Source organism: Penicillium waksmanii (assembly GCF_028829765.1).
Source record: "Penicillium waksmanii strain IBT 27052 chromosome Unknown utg000002l:1.0-3326099.0:1.0-3328782.0, whole genome shotgun sequence".
Lineage (NCBI taxonomy): Eukaryota > Fungi > Ascomycota > Eurotiomycetes > Eurotiales > Aspergillaceae > Penicillium > Penicillium waksmanii.
Window position 1 is genome coordinate 1,693,988 of NW_026643249.1, and position 23,500 is coordinate 1,717,487.

A 23,500-nucleotide genomic window follows, 5' to 3' on the forward strand; every position below is an offset into this window, starting at 1 on the left:
TTATGCCAGTGCCTATTCGTGATTCTTTAGACACTAAATTCGGATAGTTTGATTGACATCTTTTTTTTTCAAAACTCCCAGCGTTGAGGTCGTATTTTTAGCAGGGGAAAGAACACAAAGCCCAAATCTAGCGGACCAGATGGTTCAGCGTTTCTCTTGAAGATAAGAATCTATCTCGGTATTCACAACAACCCTGCCCCCGTTGGAATTTTGCCCCTCGGATTGAATACCACTCGGTATGGCCGTTGGCTCACTCCCAGTACCGTACTTCTTTCATTGCGGCCGAATGGTAATAGTCTCGCCGGTATCAAATCGATGGGAAGCTAAAAGATCCGGATCAAATACCAACTTTGGAATAATCGGGCCAGGCGTGCCAAGAGAGGTATATTTCAAGATATCCGGACCGGCCTGCATTTCTTCAACCCTGTTCTATCATCAAAATTCTAGTCCGATATGAGTTCATCGGAGATACTACGGCCGTCCGAGGACGTTGGCTGGCGTCGAAAATAGTGGAGGCTACTCGCACGTCATCAACTTGAAGCGCACCCTCCTTCGAGTGTCTCCTCTGCGATCCCAGACAGAACGCACACACTTAAGCCGGCCTTCAGGGCTCAAGGTCAAATGCTACACGCGTACCTGTGAGCAGTACTTACGTGGGCTGAGCATACTACTTGCACGCATCTTCATACTGCATGCGTCATGGTGGACTCTGCGCCATACCTAGGCAGCTATACGTAACATATTTCCCATGCAATGTAGGGCTTTCCTATTCTGGATGCCGCCGCTTTGATGAGGGCGCTCAGAATCAGACTCACTGAGCAGCTCAGAGCAGGTCACGCGGTCTGTTAGTAAGGCCTGAGCATATTGCTCAGTGATTGCTCTGTGTACAGTCCGATCTACTCTACATCGGGAGTACATGGAACCTCGCGTCCTCACTCTCCCGCCGTAGGGCACCGGAAGTGGATATACATAATCCCGAGGTGAAGGGCTCCGGGGCACGTGACTCGCTTCACAAGAGAAAGCTCATGTCCAACCTCCTCGACCCACAATCTTAGTCTGTTAGCCAATCCACTACTACTTACTTTGCTTCGTCCCACTTTTCGTACTTCTGTCTGCCGATCCCTGTCCCACATAAGGTTTTCTTCTTCCTATTCGTGCGTCCGGGTGTGAACCTTGTTACCGTCCTGATCCACCCCCACATCTTGCCTCAGCCTCATAGTTTCCCGAAGGATTCATTACCATTGCCAAGCATTATCTCTCTGCCTCGTTTGCCACCAGCAGCTGGCGGCACCATATATTCCAGGATCATATACCAAAAGCTTTGCGGAACTTGCCACCGCCAAAGTTGCTCGGACATACTCATCATGGTACCACCATTCCAAATCACTCTAGAAATTATGATCATCTGACCTATCTGACAGACACATTCGTTCGAGACCCGACCGCCTCTCATTCCCGAAACATTCCCACCAGAAGGTAGCACTGCCAGCTGTCCAGACCTGACCCCTTCCGTTCGAGATCCCCAGGAAACCACATGTCCGTCTGCCAGCGGGCCGTTTGAAATGTCCCCCGCGACCTTTCCGACAATTCGGACGGTCAACAAGGCAGCTTACCCCGATACAGCTGGTCTTAAGGCCAAGGTGTCACTGATGACCCAAATAGAGAACTCGGACGAAGAGCTCCTCGTTCGCTCAGTACATCCTTCATTGAAGGACTGCCCCCATGTTGCAGTCATCGAGGGTGCCCCTCTGGATCGGCCTGTCTGGCTAATCACTCCTCAGATCGCAAAATTCATTGTCAGCACGCACGCGGCCGGCAGAGAGATTCACGTCAAGCCGAGCCTTTTGACCAAGCCTGTGGACTACCAATTTGTGCCATCCCGCGATGTTTTTGTTCCAAATATCAATCCTCGGAGCTTTCTTTCGGTAGAAACCATCGAATGTATTCGTCTAGCCTTTCCCGGGTCCGTAGGGGCTCAGGTTCTTATTATTGGATGGATCTTGATCTTGTTTCCGGACAAAAAAACACTGCAGAAGTGTTGGGATCACGGTGCACCTGATGAGATAAGCAATCTACGGGTTGGATATATCCTTATGAAGTGCTATAGTACCGCTACCAGCACTACTATCATCAAAGCCGGCCAACCTGTGACTGACGCGCCAGGTTCTATTGACAGTCAGGCGGCACTGGGCTTGAGATTACGACTTCCAGGTGGATTGGAAGCAATCACCACAGTGACGCATGCATTTGTGCGGATAGCGAATCCTCAGATGTCGAGTTTCAGAAGGGCTATTACGGAACAGATTCTGGTCGCGAAAAATTATCTCCAGAAATTAAGATCACCACCAAAGGATGCCCAGTATGAAGGTATGGCATTTACATATGATCACTCAAACTCGCCAATCGGGAAGGCTGTATGGCTAAGCGGAACAAAAACACAGGTATGTACCAATAGTCGCTGACAAAATCATGACAACAAAAGAATAGCACTAATCTTATATCAATTATCAGATCGGTGCCATCACTCTCACCTACGATCGTTGTTCACGCCACCACTTAATCCCATACCCTCACGGTTTTCAACACGATCTGAGTCTGATCACCGGGCCCAATCTTCTCCAGCTCACCAACCCTCGTAATATCCCCCGTGTAACTGTTTGGGGGCTGTATGAAGATGCCCTTCAGGGCAAACCAGTGTTCGTCCACAGTCTCAACGTTGCGACAAACAGACACAGTATTCATAAAGGGTATGGAGTGACCACACAGGCGCAAAAATCTATCATACACGGCACACACTACACCTGGGAGGAAAAGGCACGAGGAATAAGCACTGTGCTGCTGTGGCGGACAATCCGTGACACTGATGAGGTTAAGAAGGCCTCGGGTAGCATCTTATGCCTAGGCGAGACCCACCACGAAACGGCGTCTGCTCTTCTGTTTCAAAACTTCCAGGGCCCCCTCAGAAGAAGTGAAGACATTCAAATTCATTCGGACGAGGACTGGCCTACATTCAAGGGAGGCTTCCTGTTGCCCAAGGAGATTAGAATGTCGACAATCATTGCGGCTGAAAACCTTTTTTCGAATTCTTTCCTTACGCCTCAGAAAAATTACGATACGGAGACAACCACTCAGGAGAACTCCATGACTGTTTAGAATTATCCAAAACACTGGTATTGTTATTAGCTTACTGGTTGTAGGAAATTAATCGAGATGATTTGGCTGGTACCTCTGAAATTAGAAGCTGTAGAAGATTAGCTCTCCATACTCTCTGACCTTTGACCCCTGCAAGAAGCAGCATACAAGGGCAAACTAGATTAATTGTTCCCAGGAGCTTGCAGACTTCAGCCAGAATTTCATAGGATAATAATTCCATGGTACGATATCAATATACCTGACAGCCAATTCATTGACCAAGCCGGGCACGCTATTGCCGAAGAGAGAGATCAGTCGCCTTTCAGCCCAGTGCTCAGAGCTAAGAAGTGAGCTTGAGAATGCGGAGAGAGAGAGAGGGGGGTTAATAGATTGGGAAGGCGGGGAGGAGAGCTGTCTGATCAGCTTCACCAGTGTATACCTTGTGGGGTGGACCATTGGGGACTCATCATAACCCACCTAGCAATACAGAGTTGCGAAGAAGGCCGCGAACAGCCACATTCGGCGTATACGAGAGGATGTTGACACTGGCCGAAAAAAACCAAGCTAACAGGAGCAGGAATGGCGGCTTCAGCGAGAAGGCTGGGAAACCAGAATTGCTAGGCAGCTACCAGTAACTAGCGTTCAAGCTGAAATTGGAATTGAGTTTTCTTGCTGATAATATTTTTGGGGGACAAATGAAAGAATCTTAAAAGAATTTAACCCCTAGTACTCTATATGCAAATTCCAATTATGTCAAAACGTATACATCTCTCCCTCAGGCTGTCCTTCAAGTTCAGCATATGCTAGCAATACTAGCTTTATCGCTTTGAAACACTCCGACGCTTGCTGGTACTTTTCCTATTACCAATCCAATGCACTCCCACCTTACTCTGCCTTCTTAGAGGCCTTTGTCCTCAACTTCATAAGCCCGAAGACAAGGGCATACCCGCTGATGGCAAAAATCACCGAAATTCCGACATCTCTCCATCCATAGTAATAGTGATTGATGTTCAAGGTAGACAGGAAATCGCTCCCATTCGTATACTCGCACACCTTGCACGCGGCAGTGGCATTCGGATTTATCAGGTTGATCCTCCAGCCATCACCCGCAATGTAATCGGACAGATACTCGGCACAAGTCCCATTCGTCGGATCGAACACGGCGAATTCCTCTTCGTTGCAGGTAACCTTCGCGCCCCAGAGGCCAAAGGTCAACATTCCGGAGACGACATAGTTAAATGGGTTGAGGTAATACATCCAGTACTTCCAGAAGACATTGAGCTGGGTGTATGGGACGAAGACTCCGCAGAATAGAACCAGGATACTGATGATGAGGGGGTTGACGAGGGCCGCGAATGTCGGGTTCGGTGCATAAGCTGCGACGAATTGCCCGATGCCGGTGTAGATGAACTCGTAGATTAGCATCATGAAAAATGTCGCGCCGGATCGGTCGGAGTCGTGGGGAAGTCTCCAGACTGGATAATACCAGCAGGCGAAGTAGAGAACGGCGCAGATGCAGAGATAGGGAAATTCCGAGACAATCAGACCCGTCACGAATGCAACCCAGGAGTACATCTTCGATTTCTTTTCGCGGGCATCGTATATATCACGACGTTGAATGAAGAGTGGCTGAAGCTGGTTAATCACACCGGGCGCGACGAAGACGAAATTGAAGATAGTGAACATTTTCAAATTCAGGGCTGTCACACTGGGGCCGGGTCGCCAGAATGAGAAACCGTTCAAGAGCGCGGAAATAATGTGCAGGGAGAATTTATTGTTCACATAGTTCGTGTTTCGGAAGAGTGCGACGTTCATGCGACCGGTGACAATTTTGACTTGTTCCCATAAAGGCATGGAGAATTCGTAGCCATCGGATACTGTTCCAGGTGCTTTGCACGCGGCGTCATCGACCATTGTATCCAGCTCTGTGGTCATGGCGTTTTGCTCCGGAGATTCAAGCCAGATCTGATGCCAGTCCTTGTCCTTGACGGCTTCAATGCCACCTGTAACCACGTCGATCATGAACTCAGCTGGATTGGCTTCTTTAGGACACTCGGCACCATACTGGCCAAAATAATGTTTGATAGTGGCCGCGTTATCACCAATATCTCCGAAGTAGACCGTTTTCCCGCCGCGCGCAAGGAGAAGCAGCGTGTCGAACTGGGCGAAGAGTTGTGCCGAAGGTTGGTGGATGGTAACAAGGACAGCTTGGCCAACATCGGCGAGCTTTCTGAGGAAGCGAACTGTATTGTAAGCCGATTGACCATCTAATCCGGAGGTAGGCTCGTCTAAAAAGATCAGAATGCTGGGCTTTGAGACTAATTCCACTCCAATAGTAACACGCTTTCTTTGTTCGACACTCAGTCCATTGCCAATGCTACCGATTAGCGTATCGGCAAGATCATGGAGTTCAAGGAGATCAATAATAGTTTCCACATATCGAAGTTTTTCTTCCTTCGGGGTGTCGCGGGATTGGCGCAACAGGGCGGAAAATTGCAAGGCCTCTCTGACGGTCGCATATGGTTCGTGGACGTCCAACTGCTCGCAATATCCTGCCATTCGCTGAAATGACACCGGTAAAGGTCTTCCGTCGACAAGAATCGAGCCCTTGATTGTGCCCTCTGTCTTGCGTTGGGCAAGCACGTCGAGAAGAGTTGTTTTGCCTGCGCCAGAAGAGCCCATAAGAGCGCCGAGCATGCCTGGCTTCACCCAACCATTGATATTGTCAAGCAGGACACGGTCACCAGTGGGTGTTTTGACGGTATAGGTGAGATTTCTCCAGGTGAAGATCGACGTGTTTCGAACCAGATTCTCATCATCGACTTCGACGGGCTCGTCGGTGGTTGTGCGGGGGGTCGTTTTTTCAGTGCCTTGTGCCTCCTCGTCGCTATGTGTCTGGTGCTTTTTCAAACTCTCGCGGGGGATGAGAAGAGAAGATCCAGAACTGGCACCTCCCTTCCAGAAGCAAGTAAACAAGACAGTCAGAACGGCGAAGAACCCCCACCAACCCCAGAGAACACCAAAATTCCGCCACATCTGCGAGGCATGATAATGGAGGGACCCGAGATATTGGTCGCCAGTCACAAAATCAGCGCCTTGAGTGGCACCGTTCACACCTGTGCAAGCCCTGTTCCCCGATCCGATATCCTCGTAACCAGGGCCACTTGGGATCAGATTTTGACCAACGCAATCAATATGGCGGTCGTGGAATTCGTTCGACATCGCGGCTTGGAATGCATAGGCAAACGGATTGGTATAGTACAGTTCGACAAACCAGTTCTTGATCTTGGGCTTTGGAATCATGTAACCGGCATACATGACGATACCTTTGACTGCTGTGCCGGAGATCTTCGAAGCAGCCTCAAAGGTACTAAATGCGGCACCGATGCATCTGAACAAGGCAGTAATACACTAAGTATTTATCATTAGCTTCTGAACTCATACAAACGGATATCGGAGAGGAAGTGTCAATGCTTACAAGGGTTGTGGTGAAGAGGATAGCCCAGAAAGTAAAAAATGCAGCCGCAGTGTGCTTCAGCCCAACCATCCAATAAATAACCACCGAGAAAATCGTGCACTGAAACAACAGCACCGGAACGTCGGCGGTAATTTGGGCCAAGCAAAATGCAGCCGGATGATGCATCGCGAACCCCTTGTGCTTGATGAGAATCGGTCGACCTTTGAAGGACTCGGTGACTTCAGACATGGCGACGATGCAGTTATATAAAAGCGAGAAAAAGATAGCGCCTCCTTTGGTGAAGAGACCAGCCGAAGTTTCCGGAGAATTGTAAAAGCATGATCCGGCGATCAATGCCATGACGCACGACAGAATCTGCTTGATGAGGAAAGTTGACTTTTCACCCCACAGAATCTGGTATTGTCGTCGAGTGCAATGGGTGAGTTGAGCCCAAAAGCTGGTGGTGAGTTTGCTGCCTTTAGGTAGATGATTGGATTTTTCCCAAGTGACAGACTCTTTAAATGCTTCTGTGCGCTGAACCGCAATCTCACTGTCGGGATAGTCGTATGCAGAGATCTCATTCTTATAAGTCGCTGAATTCTTGTACTCGGTCAGGATAGCATCCGCCGATCGAGGAAATCGATTTTCCCAGCCTGGCTTCACTTTTCGCTCGGTCGGGACTGTAACACCAGTGAGAAAATCCCCTGAATAATATGTTAGCATAAATCCGAGTCCCTTAGCAAAGACCGAACAGTCTTACCAATATTTGCTCCATCGGTATACATTAGACCCAGATCTTCCATGAATGGCTTTGCTCCTGCCGCAGGTCCATAGTATATCTGCTTTCCTTCGTCCAACACGAGCACCTTGTCGAACAAATTATAAATTGCGTTCCCTGCTTGGTAGAGAGTGACGACCGTAGAGAGACCCAGCACATCGGTCATAGCACGAAGAGCCTTTGCCCACTCCAGGGCCGTACTGGCATCAAGACCACGTGTGCTATTGTCCCAAGAGTACACAGAGGCATTTGTTGCCAAACACTCAATAATCGAAACTCGCTTTCTTTCGCCACCCGATACTCCGCGGACAAATTCGTTGCCCACTTTAGTATCGGCGGTATGGGAAATTCCCATCGATTCCAAAAGAAACTCCATGGACTCGGCACTATAATCTTCTTTCTTGGCTCCCTCCGGTAAATGAAAGGGCACCTTCAAGCGTGTGGCAAAATCCATAGTCTGGCCGACAGTCAAACGGGGGTAAAAGAGTTCTTCCTCTGTGTTCATGACAATTTGGCCGTGGTAGTTGAGTGCTTCTTTTGATGACATATTTCCAAATCGCACATCCCCTTTGATAGTGTGATATCCTTCGCGGCGGTTGGCAAGCATCTTAAGAAGCGTGGTACATCCTGAGCCGGGGCGTCCAAGTACAAGAAGCATTTCACCAGGTTTAACACATCCATGGCTGTCCGATAAGATCGATTTGAGTGGTGGTTTCCGGCGGAAGTCTTTGATGAGTTGAGGAACGTTGAATTGAGAAAGCATGTTCTCCTTGACAGCAGCTTCAGCAGCTAGAACCTCGACGGATAGGTTCTGCCAAGTAACTCCAAGCTCTCGACGTTTGAATCCAGCTGCTTCGTCACGTTGGGCGTTGCGAATGACTCGGTGTGTCATATGCCATTGCTTGTTCTTTGCGGGGCTTGGGGTAGTGGGAGTTTGAGGCAGTGTCAGAGTCTCATGGCTCTTCCAATATTCCTCGTCTTGCGGCTTATCAGTAGTAAGGTTCGGAGAAGGCTCGGTTGTATGAAGAGTCTCAGAGCTGCTAGCCTCGTGGAGGTTGATCTGAGGCACAGCCAGGGTGTCGTGGTTTTCCCATCCGGGTGGATGGGAATCTTGCTCGGACGACATTTCGGGATTCTTTTCCAGTATAGTAATAGCTGGTTGGAAAATATTTTGAGTAAATCATTCATTACCATCAGGATTTCGTCGATTTATATGATTTGAAATCTTGCCGGCTGCCGGAATCTGATTGCGTATTCGCCTTCTAGAACATCTCTATAGTGGAGAAGATCAGAGAATACAGAGACCATACGTATTATCGCTTGTCTATTGCCTAGGTGGGTATGATGGATCATCGAGACCTTATGCAAGCAATCTACCCATTGGGGATTAATAGTATTCCGGCTGGCTGCCATGAGTACCATGGCTTCCACTCGCTATCAATAGATTTATGAACAGAATTAGAGCCACTCGCCAATTGAATTTCACTCAATTGTGCAGACTTTCATTATGAAAATATCTCGTTGTATGTTTCTGGCCAATAGCGAGCCTCATTTGTTGATCCGAGGTTTTAGTCTGCGTGCCGATTGGCAGATCCGATTTTCAGGGACGTGGGAGTAGCGGCACGGAATCGGCGCCGAATAGTCGGCCCCATGGTAACTCTCGGCGGCACTTGGTCGATCCCGATCTACCCGGTGGTTACCCAGCTGTCAGCCAAATCGACGCAGCATATTACCCGATTGGGTCGAATGAGATACGGTGATTGCCAGAATTGTGCGGGATTTACTTCAGAGATATCCGATGCGGGCCGTGCTTATCACGTATCTTTATTATGGGCCCTTGCTCGCTCACGCTCGCCCGTTTGAGCAGTGTTTCAAACAAATACTTTAGACCTCGGCACGTTGTCGCGATTACTATTTTGTATCCTCGGTTCCGCGGCTATGTCAATCGATCATAGTGCTGGCTTGAGAAATATTCTAGAAGAATCTATTGCCTAGGCCATATCTCAAACTGTTCTGCATAACGTTTTCATACAGAGAGGTTTAAGAAATATTCAAATAGTGTTGAATATTTAACGCTATCAAGGTAACGTCTCAACCTTCCCACATGTTACATTTCCCCCTAACTATTGTGGGGAGGCAAGGGCCAAACTTAAACTCTCGCACATTGCGTACGTACATCGCCTTCAGCGTGGCGAAATTGTTATAAAAAAAATTCTAGTAGATTCCTGAGCTGTCGTACAAGAGTATAATAACATCGTAAAATTGCCGGTGGCTTGGAATCTCACAAAACCGGTTAATATCCAGCACTTATATCAAAGTAATGCCTGCGGCATTCTGGTCTGTGAATAGATTCAGGTTTTCGTAGAATGATGCATCATCAAAAAGCAAATTTGGGTCCTTGGCTGCTATCATCATTTCCATATCATCAAACAATCCGAAGTCTTCTGTATGCCACTGTTGTGAATCCAGACATCCCCATGGCTCAGAGATACCTGCTCTTTGCGGCTCAAAATGTGAATTTTTTAGCATGTCCTCGGGATGATAAATTTTAATATCTGAGGGGCTTTCGTTTGATGTTGTTGGCGTGAGAGGTATTGTCTGTTGGACAGAGCCGACACATGATCGAAAAGATGGAGTGCCTAAAGGGGCCTGTCTGAAGCTGTTTGGCGGCTCCTGTTGTAATTCATCATTGCCTTATCTCTCCAGAGCCCCGAGGCTCACAAGCATATCGTGGGTAAGAGGAAAGCCATTGGGCTCAAGATCCAAAGGCTCTCCCGGCCAGCCCTGTCCATGAACAGCCCGGTGATAGAGTTCCTGGAGGCCATTTACAAGCCAAGCCTGTTGCTGTTCTAACATCTCTGCATATCTGTGTATGTTTAGTAATTAATTAGCTGACAATTTCTCTTCTACTCTCAATTGCGACTATACCTGACTCACCCTTTGGGATAGGATTTCTCATGGACCTTTTTTCGCTGTCCAAATGTACAGACAGCATTATCTGCTTGGCAACGCAAACATGGGTCGTGGCCGTCACACTTTGGTCGTCAATATTCAAATTATGGGTCGGCAAGGATCTTATCATCTCAGGCTTACCTTGGACTTCTTCAGGCGACAACGATCACATGCCTTGCACACGCGTTTCCGCCCCCCTTCGTGTTGTGAGTTATCGGACATTTTTTGGGTTGTGACAGTGTTCGTATTCGGGATAGGAAGGGGCACTGGTAGGTATTTGAAATATTCGACGAAAAATGATTTCGAGCTTCAAGTCCTCAACTTCAACTTGAAATGAGATGCTGCCACTGCAGTGGAGGCAAAATATATCACGATTGAGAGGGATGACAAAGAAGATATGCGATCCAAAGAGCATCGAACTTCTAGTATATATTGGTCCTTCAGTTGTTTCAGTATTTGATTGGCTTCTTTGCTCTTTAAAGCATTTCGGAGAGCAACTGTGAATCATAAGGTCGAGACCGAATAATCGCTTCCTATTTGCGCTCCCCTGATCAAGATGCCGATTCTCCCGCCCCCGTCCGTCTGGGTGTCGCAACCTGTATACCATTACTAGTCGGATACACTTCCAAATTGCTTGGCATTATTAGGTAAACTGCTTATAAAGCGGTAATTGCATGTTAAATAGTTTTCATCCAGTATTTTAGAAATCCAGAATTATCGCGATTTCCATACCAGTACCAAATGACGATTAGTGGCCTATTTTGGACTACGAAACTGGGTGGAGACAAGGCAAATCGGCACATCCTTCTGGGCGCTCGGCACAACAATGCCGATCCTGGAATTCTATCGGGAAGAGAAGGGGGCAGAATTACTCTGTACGAATCGTAGGTCGAAAATTTTTCGAAAGAACAAAGGCGGCCTTTGATAGTACTATCTCATATATTGTGTACCTAACTGCGGGTTTCTTTCTCGTTTATTTGACCGCGCCCTTGGGCCACTTCAAAAATGACGTCATAGTCTAGCAATCATTTCAATACTTTAAGACATGGCATTAATAAATAAGTAATGCGAATTGAAAAAAAAAAAAAAGAGAAACCATTGACGATACACCGAGACATGGCAATTTCTATACTACGCTTGGGCGTGCTAAACTTCAACCGGCCTTTACCCCATCGATGTTACTTACAAGCTAGCTTCTAGGTATATTTTATTCGGCTCCCCTGATAATTATTACAAATTCGAAGCTCTCACCTGCTTAGCATCGTCTGTCAATGCCTGTTCAACAAGCTTAATCGCATTCCTGGCCTTGGGCCTTGGCAGAGTTGATCGACCTTGAGGGCCAGGGTCATTGAGTAAGCCAACCTCTCGCCACCCACCAATGTCTCCAACCTCAACAATAGAACCCGACGGGTATTTCGAACTTTTCACCAAGGAAACCATAGCTTTCACAATCTCTTCTGGCAGAAGAACAAAGTCCTTTTCCAGATCTATGTGTTCACGAGCCTTAGAGCTGTCCCGGAAGAGAGGGGTGTCGACGACCCTAATTCAAATCAGAGTGGTTTGGGGAGAAATTAACCCTTTCACTAAGACAGGAATTAAGTCAGCCGATGGGAAGCAGCGTGACTATGATGTGATAATTGCTGCAACTGGTTTTGATATGTCCTTTGTTCCTCGTTGGCCAATTTTTGGATGGAACGGAATTGACCTTCAAGAGCAGTGGGCAAATGATCCTGCTTGCTATATGTCAGCAATCGCCCAGGATATGCCGAATTACTTCATCTATATGGGCCCTGGAAGCCCAGTCGGTCATGGTAGTATGATAACTTCTATCGAGTGCATCACTCGATACGCAGTCGACTTGATCAAAAAAATTGCAACGTGAAAATTATTCCTCGTTCCGACTCAAGGAGGGAAAGGCCAAGGCCTATCAGTTTCAGATGTCCTCATGGTTGGAAAAGTCTGTATGGGGTGACTCTTTTCAGAGCTCTTTCAAGAACGGCGAGAAAAATTGCGCGTTGCATGCGTTTCATCCTGGCTCACGCCTGCATTACTTTGAATTGCTTCGTCGTCATCGGTATGAGGACTTTGAGTGGGAGAGTCGATGCCCCGAGTCCCACTTGGACTTTGCTTGGCTCAATAACGGCTTTCTTTCACATGAATTGAACCCAGAAGAGGAAGCCGACCCTACGTATGAGCCCTTTCCAATATCTTTCTAAATGTCTAACTTTTTCACTCACAGCTGGTATCTGGACCAAGATAATGCCATTCTTACGAAGTTTATGAACAGGAATAATGTCTAAGATGTCATCTAGATAGTGAACGCTGAGTTTTGACTTTTTGGACCACTTATAATCGTTTTAGATTGGTTTGCACTTTCTCAATTTATATTACTCCTAAGTTGAAGCTATCTCGTCTCTAGTGTAGTACCAGCAACCACCGCCAAGGCTGGGCAGTTCAGACTTTGAAGTTCCAAGCTGTAGTACTAGGTAGTAGTACGTAATAACTTGGAATATGATAATAATTTAAACAAACAATTAACTATGATGAATAGTATGGTCTGTCTGAGATGTTATTATATGCAGCCTAGGGTAAGTTACCGGCAACGCCGGGAATATCTTCATAATGTCTAGGCTATACTGGGCTGCCAGCCTTGAAAGGACCAACCCCGCAGGCCCAGCCAAGCCCTTGATTAGGCTAAATTCCGGGTTTTATTCAACCGCACGTCCCTATCATATACCGTGGTAATTCCAGTCTTTTTTTCATTTCACTAGTTACTGTGTCCGACTCTCCTTGGGCCCTCTTCGTGTTAATCTCTCTGAAAATGCCGCGTATCCGCAACCCGATCCTCCCCGGATTTAACCCCGACCCTTCCATCATCCGCGTGAACGATGACTACTACATCGCAACATCAACCTTTGAATGGTTCCCCGGCGTCCAAATTCACCACTCCAAAGATTTAGCAAACTGGGAACTTATCACGCGCCCATTAACCCGGAAGAGCCAACTGGATATGCGCGGCGCCCCGGATAGCTGTGGCGTCTGGGCACCGTGTCTTTCACACGACGGGGAAAAGTACTGGCTCGTTTATACATATGTCACGCGAAAAGATGGATCTTTCAAAGATGCACACAATTACATCGTTACGGCGCCGGAAATCACAGGACCCTGGTCGGACCCGATCCACGTGAATTCTTCCGGTTTCGACCCATCCCTATTCCACGATGGCGACGGAAAAAAATGGTTCGTCAATATGCTCTGGGATCATCGGCAGCGACCGCGTGCATTTGCTGGGATCGCGCTACAGGAGTTCGACCCCGCCTTGGGGAAACTCGTCGGACCGCGTAAGAACATTTTCAAGGGCAGCGAACTCGATCTTGTCGAGGGTCCGCATCTATATAAGCGGAATGGGTGGTATTACCTTCTTACGGCGGAAGGTGGAACCGGGTATGACCATGCCTGTACGCTTGTGCGGTCGAAAGACATTTGGGGGCCGTATGAGATGCATCCACAGACGCATGTGCTTTCTTCGAAGGATACGGCTTTTGCGGCGCTGCAGAGGGCCGGGCATGGGGATCTGGTTGAGACGAAGGACGGGAGGACTTATCTTGTGCATTTGATGGGGAGACCTGTGGGACAGCATCGGAGATGTGTTCTTGGGCGGGAGACGTCGATTCAGGAGGCTGTCTGGCAGGAGGATGATTGGTTGTATGTTAAGGGCGGGCCTGTTCCGTCTTTATATGTTAGTGTTCCTGGCGATGGTGATGGGAAAGAAGTGGACGCAAAGTACTGGCAGGAGCAGGAATATACGTTTATCGACGGCGTTCTTCATAAGGATTTCCAGTGGCTGCGGACTCCTGAAACGGATCGGATCTTTTCTTTGGAGGATGGGGTTTTGTCGCTTGTTGGCCGCGAATCGATTGGATCTTGGTTTGATCAGGCACTAGTTGCACGGCGCCAGACGCATTTCTCATACGATGCCGAGACGGTGCTTGTTGATTACGCTCCTACTGATGAGCGACAGTTCGCTGGCCTGGTCGCGTACTACTGCCGGTACAACTTCTTCTACCTTGCAGTAACAGCGGATGCGGACGGGCAGCGAGAGATAAATGTCCTTTGTTCCGAGGCATCCTATCCAGAAGGTAAACTCGACCTCGGAGGCGTCGAACCAGTCCGTATCCCCAATGACGGTAAGGTCAGGTTATCACTGAGTATCCGCGGCGGTCTGGCTTTACAATTTTACTATGCCATGGACAACGGCGAGCTGAATAAGATTGGGCCGGTCTTTGATGCTTCTATCTTGTCGGACGAGTGTGGCGGACATCAGGCGCATGGCAGCTTTACGGGTGCTTTCGTTGGTATGGCATGCTCTGATGTTAATGGGACCTCTTTGCCGGCACGTTTTGAGCGATTTACGTATCGTCCGGTAGAGGACGCTGCGGACAGATATGATGTATGAATAATGCACTTAATTACGGGGATATATACCCGGAGAAGAATTCGAATTCAAAGGCACTGAAAGGTGAATTATGAACATACTGCAGCCCAGGAATTTGAGATATACCAAAGTCTCATCCCTCGAACGATAAGCCAGCTGCAAGACAAATGTCCGCAGAGCTGAGCACCGTCGGCTCCGATAACGGCCCGCGTATTGGGCTTGTGTTGCCGATGCCGCTCATGCTTTTTCTCGAAGCAACATTTGTGATTTGCGCAATAGGGGTCTTCAATATAAAGTGACCCTCGAGAATTGCTATAGGGTAAAATGATTCATCAGAAAACAAAAATGGGTCGGTCCCGGGCAATGAGAGATGAAAGTTGCTAGCCAGGAGGCCTCAAACACTGAAGTATCCGGACGACTCCCAGGTGTGAAGTATCGGAGGATATGATGTCTGAGAGCCTGCAAGTCATGTTTGTGTTGGCATAATCATTTCCCACTGTACTAAAATCTAAAATGTCCGATCGATCTTTCATTCGATGAAAACCATCCGGTGTCTCAAGTACGTACAAGCGGCACGAACTGGTTGCGTAATTAAGATGTAGCTGACGCCATATGAGACGGTATTCCTGCGTCTCCAAATGCCATAAGAATCTCGCTAAAATCGAATGATAGTTGATCACAGTCGATTGGTAATCTCAATTTGCGTGATAAGACGCGATTGACTACATGTTGGCGTCATCATAACTCAGCCTAGTCTCTTATTTACTCTTATTTAACTCGCATGTTGCGACTTGGGTTAGAATCGGATGAACCGTAACAACCAAGAAAGGAGTCGGAATCAATTGCAATCATAATGCCGACCGAATTCATCAGCCTTACATTCCCAAATCCATCGACGGAGCTGAAGCCAATCCCAAATCCCACCATTGACCCAAATTATTTGGTCAGGTATGCTCGCACGTTAGATGACCATGAGTTTAACTACACCTTGGTCCCATATGATTCATCCTATTTTGACCCATTCACCGTTGGCGCAACCATTGCTTCTGTGACCAAAAACCTCAAGGTCATCATCGCGCTGCGGCCCAACACACTTTATCCGACAGTTGCCGCCAAGGCGCTCGCGACACTTGATCAGCTCAGCTCTGGGAGAGCTGTTGTTCACTTTATTGCCGGCGGAAGTGATGCCGAGCAAGCCAAGGAAGGCGACTTTCTAAACAAAGAAGAGCGATATGCCCGCTTGGAGGAGTATATCAAAATCCTCCGTCGAGCATGGGAATCCGCAGATCCATTTGATTGGAACGGAAAGTATTATCAGTTCAAACAATTCAGTAACAAAGTACGACCTGTGAATGGAACCATCCCGGTATCTGTCGGTGGTTCTTCAGATGAGGCATACCGAATTGGCGGCTCTCTCGCGGACATTTTCGGTCTCTGGGGTGAACCACTCAAGGAGACAAAGGACCAGATCGATCGAATTTACGCCGAGGCTGACAAGGCGGGACGGAGCGAAAAGGACCGCCCCAGAATTTGGGTCACTTTCCGACCTATCATCGCCGAAACAGAAGAGCTTGCCTGGGCTAAGGCTCACGCGACACTGGATGCGCTGAATACCAACCGAACATTGGGTCAAGGAAAAGCGCCTCCTAATGCCCCACCGCCACAGAATGTCGGATCCCAAAGACTGCTTGATATTGCCTCCCGAGGTGAGGTTCAAGACCGCGCTTTGTGGTATCCTACTGTGACGGCTACGAATGCACGGGGGGGCATCGACAGCCTTGGTTGGCTCCTATCAAACTATCATCGACTCCATTCTCGATTATGTTAACCTCGGGGCAGAACTGATTTCTATCCGTGGATATGACAATCTCAATGATGCTATGGATTATGGACGTTATATCTTGCCTGGCGTACGCAGTGTTCTGCAAGAGAGATCTAAAGGCTCAGCAGCATGATTGGCTTTTGGATGATCAGGAGGAGACCCTCAGAGGGAATAGTATTCGCCTTCGGGTATTTCCGAGTCATTGGTGGGATATCACTGATCCCTTTTGATGATAGAATAAGAATTAAATTTCTCGAGCCTCCCGCTTGACAGGACCGAGTCTCTAGCCCGATACAGGTCTTTTCTAATCAAGGCAATTCCTTGTATGCAGTAATATGGAGATCGCTATGCTGGAGGGTTTTGAGTCTCCTGCTTCCTGTAGCATGGCAATTACATGGTTTGCTTGCCACGCGTCTCAATGGGCAGGAAGATCATCGCGAGGAAGGCAGCCAGAATGAGGGCACCAGCGGCGTAGATCGGCGCGGAAGGGGTCGTACTAGCATAAATACCGATGATAGGTGCCATGAGACCAGCAATACGGTTGAAGCAGCTCGCAATGCCTGATCCGGTACCACGATTTGGGGCAGGGAAAACCTCAGGAGTATAAGCGTACAGGACGCCATACATCATCATCTGGAAGAAAGACTCCAGAGAAGAGCAGACAAGCTGGATGTTGGGATCCTTAGAAGCGGTGAAGCAAAAGAGAAGAACACCGGTGATCATGGTCGAACCGGCCATGGTACCCTTCCGGCCAATGTATGGGACGTCGACCAGATACCAAGCACAGAGGGGACCTGGGATACCACAGACTGCGGTAATGGCGTAATTCCGGTAGGTGATGTAGTCGGAAGAGTTGGCACTTAAATACTGGGGCAGGAAGGCATTGAAGAGGGTGTAGCCCATTCCAATAGTAGTCCAACAAAACCAAATCAAGATAGCTAGGCAAAATGTTAGTATTCTGATGTTTTAGCTATCTGATTCATACATACTAGAGATGCCAAGTTTCTTGGTCGCGAAAAGTGGCTTTATCTGTTGAACAGAGAATCGCTCAAGTGACCTCTTGACGATCTCTACTGTAGACAAAGACTGCTTCTCGGTTTCCTCGGGGTATCCACCAATCTCATTGAGGATCTCTTCGGTGAGCCAGGTCGTAGTCTTGTTCTTGTGGGCAATACCCTGAACTGCTGCAACAGCTTCATCCTGACGACCACGAGAAACCAAAAACTTCGGTGACTCATAGAGAGTAAACAGGAAGAATCGACACAAGAACATGCAGAAGGTAATAGCACCGAGGCTCAGAACAAGGTATCTCCAGCCCCAGTTGTTTGCCTTGTTGCAGTTGGCAGCATCCGCGCAAGAAAAGTTGGGAATGAAGGCCCAAGCGAGCATACTGGAGATCAAAGTACCGACCGACCACCAGGTAGCAAGGCCACTCAAAATGTTGGCAGAATTGGGAGGCAAACATTCGAGGAAGACAGCAGCATCGACTGGCAAATTACCGCCGACACCCAGACCCAAGCATGCGTAAAGAGCACAAACACTATATTTGAGGTCAACAACAAGCGACTTGATAAAACAGCCATGATGAGAACATACGCGACCCAACTATTTCCACCGCCTGCGGCGAGGCCAAATGTACCACAGATGAAAAGTGTACAGTTGAAAGCCGGACGGCGTCCAATGGCATCAGAGGCAATACCCCAAAATGAGGCACCAACAATCAGGCCAACGAATAGAGAGCAGGTAGCAAACCTAGAGTGATTCTCGGAGACGCCAAACTCATTGGACACAGGCGTCAATGTGAGAGCAACACCCTGTCAAAAATTAGCTAAAGACGATATCGTGCATTTCAAATCATTAGATCATACCTGCAACCAAAGATTGTCGGCGACCCAACCCATACCACAGAGGATGAACAGGCCCCATTGGTAACGGCCCATGCCGATGTCCTGGATAGCTCTGTTGATCACCTTTGCTTTGCCTATAATATTCCAGTCAGAGATACAGGTCTAGCATGACAAAGGGATCGCGCTCCGGGGTTGAGTTGTGAGTTCAGCAAGGCTGGCAAGGGCGACGCCAATATCAACTCGGCGAATAGTGAGGTTGAATTTTGAACATACGATCATAAACAGTGTTGTGACCCGAAGCGGAGATGCTGGAATCGATTTCCTCTCGGAGTGCTTCCAAAGTCAGTGTGCTACGCTTTTGAGGGCCGGCTCCGGAGCCATTTTCCTGGCTGGAAGCCCGGTCGAGGCTGGTGTTGGAGCCATCGTCTTTAGTAGGCGCGGGGGCACTTTCGAGGGGTACCACGACTTCCGGGAACTGGCGACGCTCTCGGTTCTGGATGAGGTCTTTGAAGTTGAAATCTAACATCTTGGCCGATTGATCACTGTCGCAATTGGAAAATAGTCAGATTGAGGCGCGTGGCAAAGTCAATATCGTTTGGCGCAATGGTGATGAGTCCGGGTCGGATGTTAAGAATTGGCGCTAGGGGAAATATGCAAGTGATGCAGGTGCAATGGCTGTCAAAGTCCGAGTCGTAAGGTGACACCGTAGATAAATAGATGCGCAATGGGTTAATCGATTATATCGAAGTTGTCGCAACGGGGTTTGAAATGCGGCTATTTTGGTGCTACTTTCGAAAGTTTCGGAGGTTTGCCAGACTGCTGTGTATCAAGTTTCTTTGAAAGTTTGAAACTATCCAACCGATAGGGATCAAAATATGCAGCCAGGGTGCTAGAGTCGACGGGGTGGTGTCGCGTGCACGGGCCAAAGTCAGACTGATCTGATTTTGGATGTGATGATGAGATGGGAAGTGAAAGGTTAGGAGAGAAATGTGTCGCCACCGCAAAAGTGGAGGTTTGCAACAATTTTGGGTTGACTCTGGGGTAAGGGGAGCACAGCAGGAAAAGAGGGAATGGGACAAGGGTGATTATAAAGAAACAAAGAAAATATTTTCACGATGTCAAAATTGGAAATTAGATAATGGGATCACAACCCCGGGGCCCAAAACTTGCGTGTTGGCCAACCATGAGCCTCACCCATGTGGCCCTATGGGTCAAGCCAGCATCAAGCCATGCCCGCCATGCCCACCCTTCCCACGGCAGATCCACCATTCCTAACCCCATTCGGCAGGCCGGTCGCATTTGCCCCATATTTAAGGTCCGCTCTGCGCCAAAAAGGCCAAGCCGCGACGAGTAAGCGAGACTCGGACCAAGTAGTTGTGGGTCGATAAATCTGTTGGTAACGCGGTGATTTCCGACCGTCCAATTCGCACAAAATCGGATGCTTTCCCGTTCTCTTGATTGTACAACATATATGCAGCGGGCCTAGCTTTCACCAGAAATCCACCGGTAGTTACTACTACTAGTTAGTTCATGTCGTTGTACATGGCATCGCCGAAAATTTATCCCCAGCGTACGGTCGAAAAAAATTTGAAAAGAAAAAAGCACATCACTTGGTTATCTGTTGAAGTCGTTCGATGTTGCGAAAGTCACTATGAATGATTACTATGGTTATAACGCATTGAGCCGGGCTGCGAGCATCCAAATCGTGATAATTTCTTGCACCCTAACGCACCAGTGTCTAGTAATAGCAACGTTGACTATAGTGCCAACAGAACTATTGATAGAAAGAGCGTAAGCCCTGAAATGAAGAGTCTGCTCCACTATGAAACAGACACGACGAATTCAAAGTAAAATGGCGGCGGTGGCAAAATTACGAGATCCGGTCAAAAAGTATAATCAAAATAGCAGATAATCAATATTTTACCAAAAGATGAAAGCAGGTCTGAGATAGGGGAAATTGCTGGTCAGAAGATGTTTTGTTCGTCGAATCTACAATTTCCGAGAAGAAAATTCTCTGGGATAGTGACTCTGTTTTATCTTGATCCTCCTATATTAATATATGTATGGAGTCAAATATTCTTTTTTAAACAAATACACTAGCCAAATTTTATACAATAATTGTATTTTAGGTAGTACAGTACCACATGGGACTCGTGGAAATCGCCATATCACATCGGGGTGTATTGTGAAATCGTAATAATACTACGTTACACCTTGTCTCCCACAACCTCCACATGCTTCGCACCCCCCAAGTCCTCCTTCACCATACCCATCTCCGCCATCTCGCGCACGATATTCTCCTCGGCACCCGCTCGTTTCACCAGCTCAAAGTGACTACCGAGTCTCTCCTGCCCGCACGCCGTGATGACCGCCACCAAGCCAAAGACAATGCACAGGGTGATCGTCATGACCTGGCCATAGTTTGGTCTCCCATCCTTGATCCACGCGGTGGCAGCATGGGTCTGGATCTCTGCTGCCGGGGCGGAGATCATGTTTCCGATCTGATAAACGGTTCCCGGAAAAGCGCCGCGGAATTGCGGCGGCGCGTATTCGTTCAGCAGCACCGGCATCACGCCCCATGCGCCATTGACGGCCGATTGCAGGAAGAAGTTACCCGCAGCCAATGGGCCCCAGGCCGTGGGCAGCGACCAGAGAGGGATGATCGCCAGTCCAAAGCAGCAGGCCAGCACCACCGTTAGTCGACGGCCTAAAAACTGCGAGTAGTATCCGCAGATGGTGCCGCCGACTACGGCGCCGACTTGGCCGACGATCGTTGCGCGAGAGGCGTCTATCATGGTCATGGTTAGTACCAAAGGATTAGAAAAGAGGTTATAAGAGCAAGAGACATACCTGTGTTGTTAAAACCCTTGCCCAACTTCATATACGTGCTGTACATATCCTGGGCACCATGGGACATCCAATTAAAGGCAGTACACAGCAAGATGCAATACAAGAACATGCGCCAGTACTGCTTACACACCAACCTCAGATCCTTGACGAACATCCTAATCCGCACAGCCTGAGACACCCTTGGCTCATCACCCTCGTCGACAAAGATATTTGACTCGGGCACAAAGATCTGAATCAACCCCACGAGGGCAGAAAGCCCCGCCCCGACGTGGAAAATGGCCTTATATCCCTCGCTGGTATTCGGAACGGCGGTGATATTCACGACCGCTGCCAAGAGATATCCGATGGAGTATCCCTGCTGGAGGATCCCAGAGAACAAGCCGCGAGCCTCGGTGGGCATGTTCTCCATAGCCATGGCGGCGGCCAGACCCCAAACCCCACCCATGGCGATGCCAAAGAGCGCACGCACGCCGATGAAGGCAGCGTAGGTGTTCGCGTAGGCGGTGCCGATTTGCAGCACGGCGAGAATCCACATGTTGATGGCCAGCGGCCACTTGCGTCCCCACATGTCCGAGGCCATGCCCAGTAGCATGGCGCCCAGCGGACGGAAGAGCAGCGTTAGCGTGATGGAGAGGGTGATTTGGGGCAGCGATGCGCCGTATTTGGCGGACAGCTGCGTCGTGACGAGATTCACCGAGTTGAAGTCGTATCCATCGGCTGTCCAGGCAGCTCTAGTCGAAGGAGTCAGACGCATATAACAGGACAAACACGAAGAGAGAGGCAGAGACTTACATTCCAATGAAAAAGTATCCATACGACTTAGCCGAGAGCAAACGAAGAATCCTCCAGGGATTCGGCGGCATGCGTCGAGGCACTTTGGTGGTGACCTTCTCGCCATACTCGTTGATCTGGGTGACATTGTTCTCCCACAGGCGCAAGTTCTGCAGCACACCCATGATGGCGAATTTCTCGAGTTTTCTTCGAGTTGGTAGAGTATGCAATGGACCAGAGATGGATGGCAATACTAGGAATGGACCGGCTTTAAGGTACATCTTCCGCATGGCCTCCCCACATACTATGATTTCCGGAGAAGGTGGGGAAATTAGGGTTAAGCGGCTAAGCAAGTCAATCCCGGGGCCCCGTGGGGAGTGACAAGGTTTGCGGTGTTAAGACGGGGAATGACACGGCTAAATGGTAAAATTGAATTGAATCCTGCCGGTGTTTGCCCTAAGGTATGCTTCTGAATCATCTATACAGAGTAGTAGTGCATACCAGTGAAGACTACGAATTATACCCCTTCAACCACTTAGCTGTCCTCCTTGCCCCCTCAAGCACGTAGTCCTGATCACTCCCACACATAATAAACCTCCCAATACCATCCGCCATACCAATAAACCGATCAATCAGATCCTGACGCGCATACAACCCCCCCGATACCCAGAGCGCGTCCATGCTTCCGACAGGCAGCAATGACCCTGGCATAAGCTTCCGTAATTCGGGGATCGTCATGTTCGCCCGGTACACCCAGACAGGCCGACAAGTCATTGGTGCCGATGAGTAACACGTCCACGTAGGGGACGGCGGCGATCTCGTCAACGGCTTCCAACGCCTCGAGGGTCTCGATCATGATGATACACATGACGCGCTGGTTGACCGCCCTGTTGGCCACGATGGTCGGAAACACGCCGTAACTCAACGCCGCCAATCCCCCAATCGCTGATCGGTTTCCGTCCGGGAAGAATTTGGCTGCGCTGGCGGATTCCTGCGCGTCCTGTGACGTCTTCACGTGTGGGATGATGATGGCTTGTGCGCCGCCGTCTAGCACTCGGCCTACTACCGAGCCGGCTAGCGATGGTACGCGCACAATGGATGTGATGCCATGGGCTAGCGATGCTAGGGTGAATTGGGCGCATTGGTCGAGATCGATGGAGCTGAGTTTATTATTAGGTTATGTACAAGGGAGGTTCGGCAAGGAAATGAATGTATACCTATGTTCCAAATCGATCAGAACCCCATTCATGCCCGCGGCTTTGGCATATCCCACGATCTCAATGCCTCTTGAATACCGGATGGACATGGCACTGACGACTTCGCCGGCTTGCAGTCGCTCCTGCATGCGGTTGGGATGCGCCAATTCCGCGGCGTCGGCGTGGAGGTCTGTCATGTTGGAGGTTTTGGCCGTGTTTCCGAATTAATCTTGGTCAAGTGATCGTGATGGAACCATATG

At 48.8% G+C, this 23,500-nt stretch overlaps 9 protein-coding genes across 9 annotated transcripts; 4 read left to right on the forward strand and 5 right to left on the reverse strand.

The window, feature by feature from the left end:
* Positions 1 to 1,364: 1,364 nt before the first annotated feature.
* On the forward strand, positions 1,365 to 3,153 carry N7481_002328 (uncharacterized protein; the record flags this gene model as incomplete). The annotated part of the gene is made up of 3 exons (XM_057261547.1): positions 1,365 to 1,367; positions 1,437 to 2,441; positions 2,512 to 3,153. The coding sequence occupies 3 exons, from the start codon at positions 1,365 to 1,367 to the stop codon at positions 3,151 to 3,153; spliced, it is 1,650 nt and encodes a 549-aa protein (XP_057126479.1).
* An 864-nt stretch (positions 3,154 to 4,017) lies between these two features.
* N7481_002329 (uncharacterized protein) lies at positions 4,018 to 8,493 on the reverse strand (the record flags this gene model as incomplete). Its single annotated transcript, XM_057261548.1, has 3 exons — positions 4,018 to 6,543; positions 6,611 to 7,293; positions 7,350 to 8,493. The coding sequence occupies 3 exons, from the start codon at positions 8,491 to 8,493 to the stop codon at positions 4,018 to 4,020; spliced, it is 4,353 nt and encodes a 1,450-aa protein (XP_057126480.1).
* A 1,568-nt stretch (positions 8,494 to 10,061) lies between these two features.
* Positions 10,062 to 10,541, reverse strand: N7481_002330 (Zn(II)2Cys6 transcription factor domain-containing protein; the record flags this gene model as incomplete). Its single annotated transcript, XM_057261549.1, has 3 exons — positions 10,062 to 10,233; positions 10,305 to 10,402; positions 10,461 to 10,541. The coding sequence occupies 3 exons, from the start codon at positions 10,539 to 10,541 to the stop codon at positions 10,062 to 10,064; spliced, it is 351 nt and encodes a 116-aa protein (XP_057126481.1).
* A 1,715-nt stretch (positions 10,542 to 12,256) lies between these two features.
* Positions 12,257 to 12,619, forward strand: N7481_002331 (uncharacterized protein; the record flags this gene model as incomplete). The annotated part of the gene is made up of 2 exons (XM_057261550.1): positions 12,257 to 12,507; positions 12,559 to 12,619. 2 exons carry the CDS (start codon positions 12,257 to 12,259, stop codon positions 12,617 to 12,619), a joined length of 312 nt encoding a protein of 103 aa, XP_057126482.1.
* Positions 12,620 to 13,140: 521 nt separating this feature from the next.
* Positions 13,141 to 14,775, forward strand: N7481_002332 (glycoside hydrolase family 43 protein; the record flags this gene model as incomplete). The annotated part of the gene is made up of 1 exon (XM_057261551.1): positions 13,141 to 14,775. One exon carries the CDS (start codon positions 13,141 to 13,143, stop codon positions 14,773 to 14,775), a length of 1,635 nt encoding a protein of 544 aa, XP_057126483.1.
* An 832-nt stretch (positions 14,776 to 15,607) lies between these two features.
* On the forward strand, positions 15,608 to 16,709 carry N7481_002333 (LLM class flavin-dependent oxidoreductase; the record flags this gene model as incomplete). The annotated part of the gene is made up of 2 exons (XM_057261552.1): positions 15,608 to 16,535; positions 16,594 to 16,709. 2 exons carry the CDS (start codon positions 15,608 to 15,610, stop codon positions 16,707 to 16,709), a joined length of 1,044 nt encoding a protein of 347 aa, XP_057126484.1.
* A 257-nt stretch (positions 16,710 to 16,966) lies between these two features.
* Positions 16,967 to 18,949, reverse strand: N7481_002334 (MFS transporter; the record flags this gene model as incomplete). The annotated part of the gene is made up of 5 exons (XM_057261553.1): positions 16,967 to 17,514; positions 17,566 to 18,116; positions 18,173 to 18,390; positions 18,445 to 18,557; positions 18,697 to 18,949. The coding sequence occupies 5 exons, from the start codon at positions 18,947 to 18,949 to the stop codon at positions 16,967 to 16,969; spliced, it is 1,683 nt and encodes a 560-aa protein (XP_057126485.1).
* Positions 18,950 to 20,630: 1,681 nt separating this feature from the next.
* On the reverse strand, positions 20,631 to 22,229 carry N7481_002335 (uncharacterized protein; the record flags this gene model as incomplete). Its single annotated transcript, XM_057261554.1, has 3 exons — positions 20,631 to 21,211; positions 21,274 to 22,004; positions 22,066 to 22,229. 3 exons carry the CDS (start codon positions 22,227 to 22,229, stop codon positions 20,631 to 20,633), a joined length of 1,476 nt encoding a protein of 491 aa, XP_057126486.1.
* A 443-nt stretch (positions 22,230 to 22,672) lies between these two features.
* N7481_002336 (HpcH/HpaI aldolase family protein) lies at positions 22,673 to 23,437 on the reverse strand (the record flags this gene model as incomplete). The annotated part of the gene is made up of 2 exons (XM_057261555.1): positions 22,673 to 23,204; positions 23,262 to 23,437. 2 exons carry the CDS (start codon positions 23,435 to 23,437, stop codon positions 22,673 to 22,675), a joined length of 708 nt encoding a protein of 235 aa, XP_057126487.1.
* Between the last annotated feature and the right edge of the window lie 63 nt (positions 23,438 to 23,500).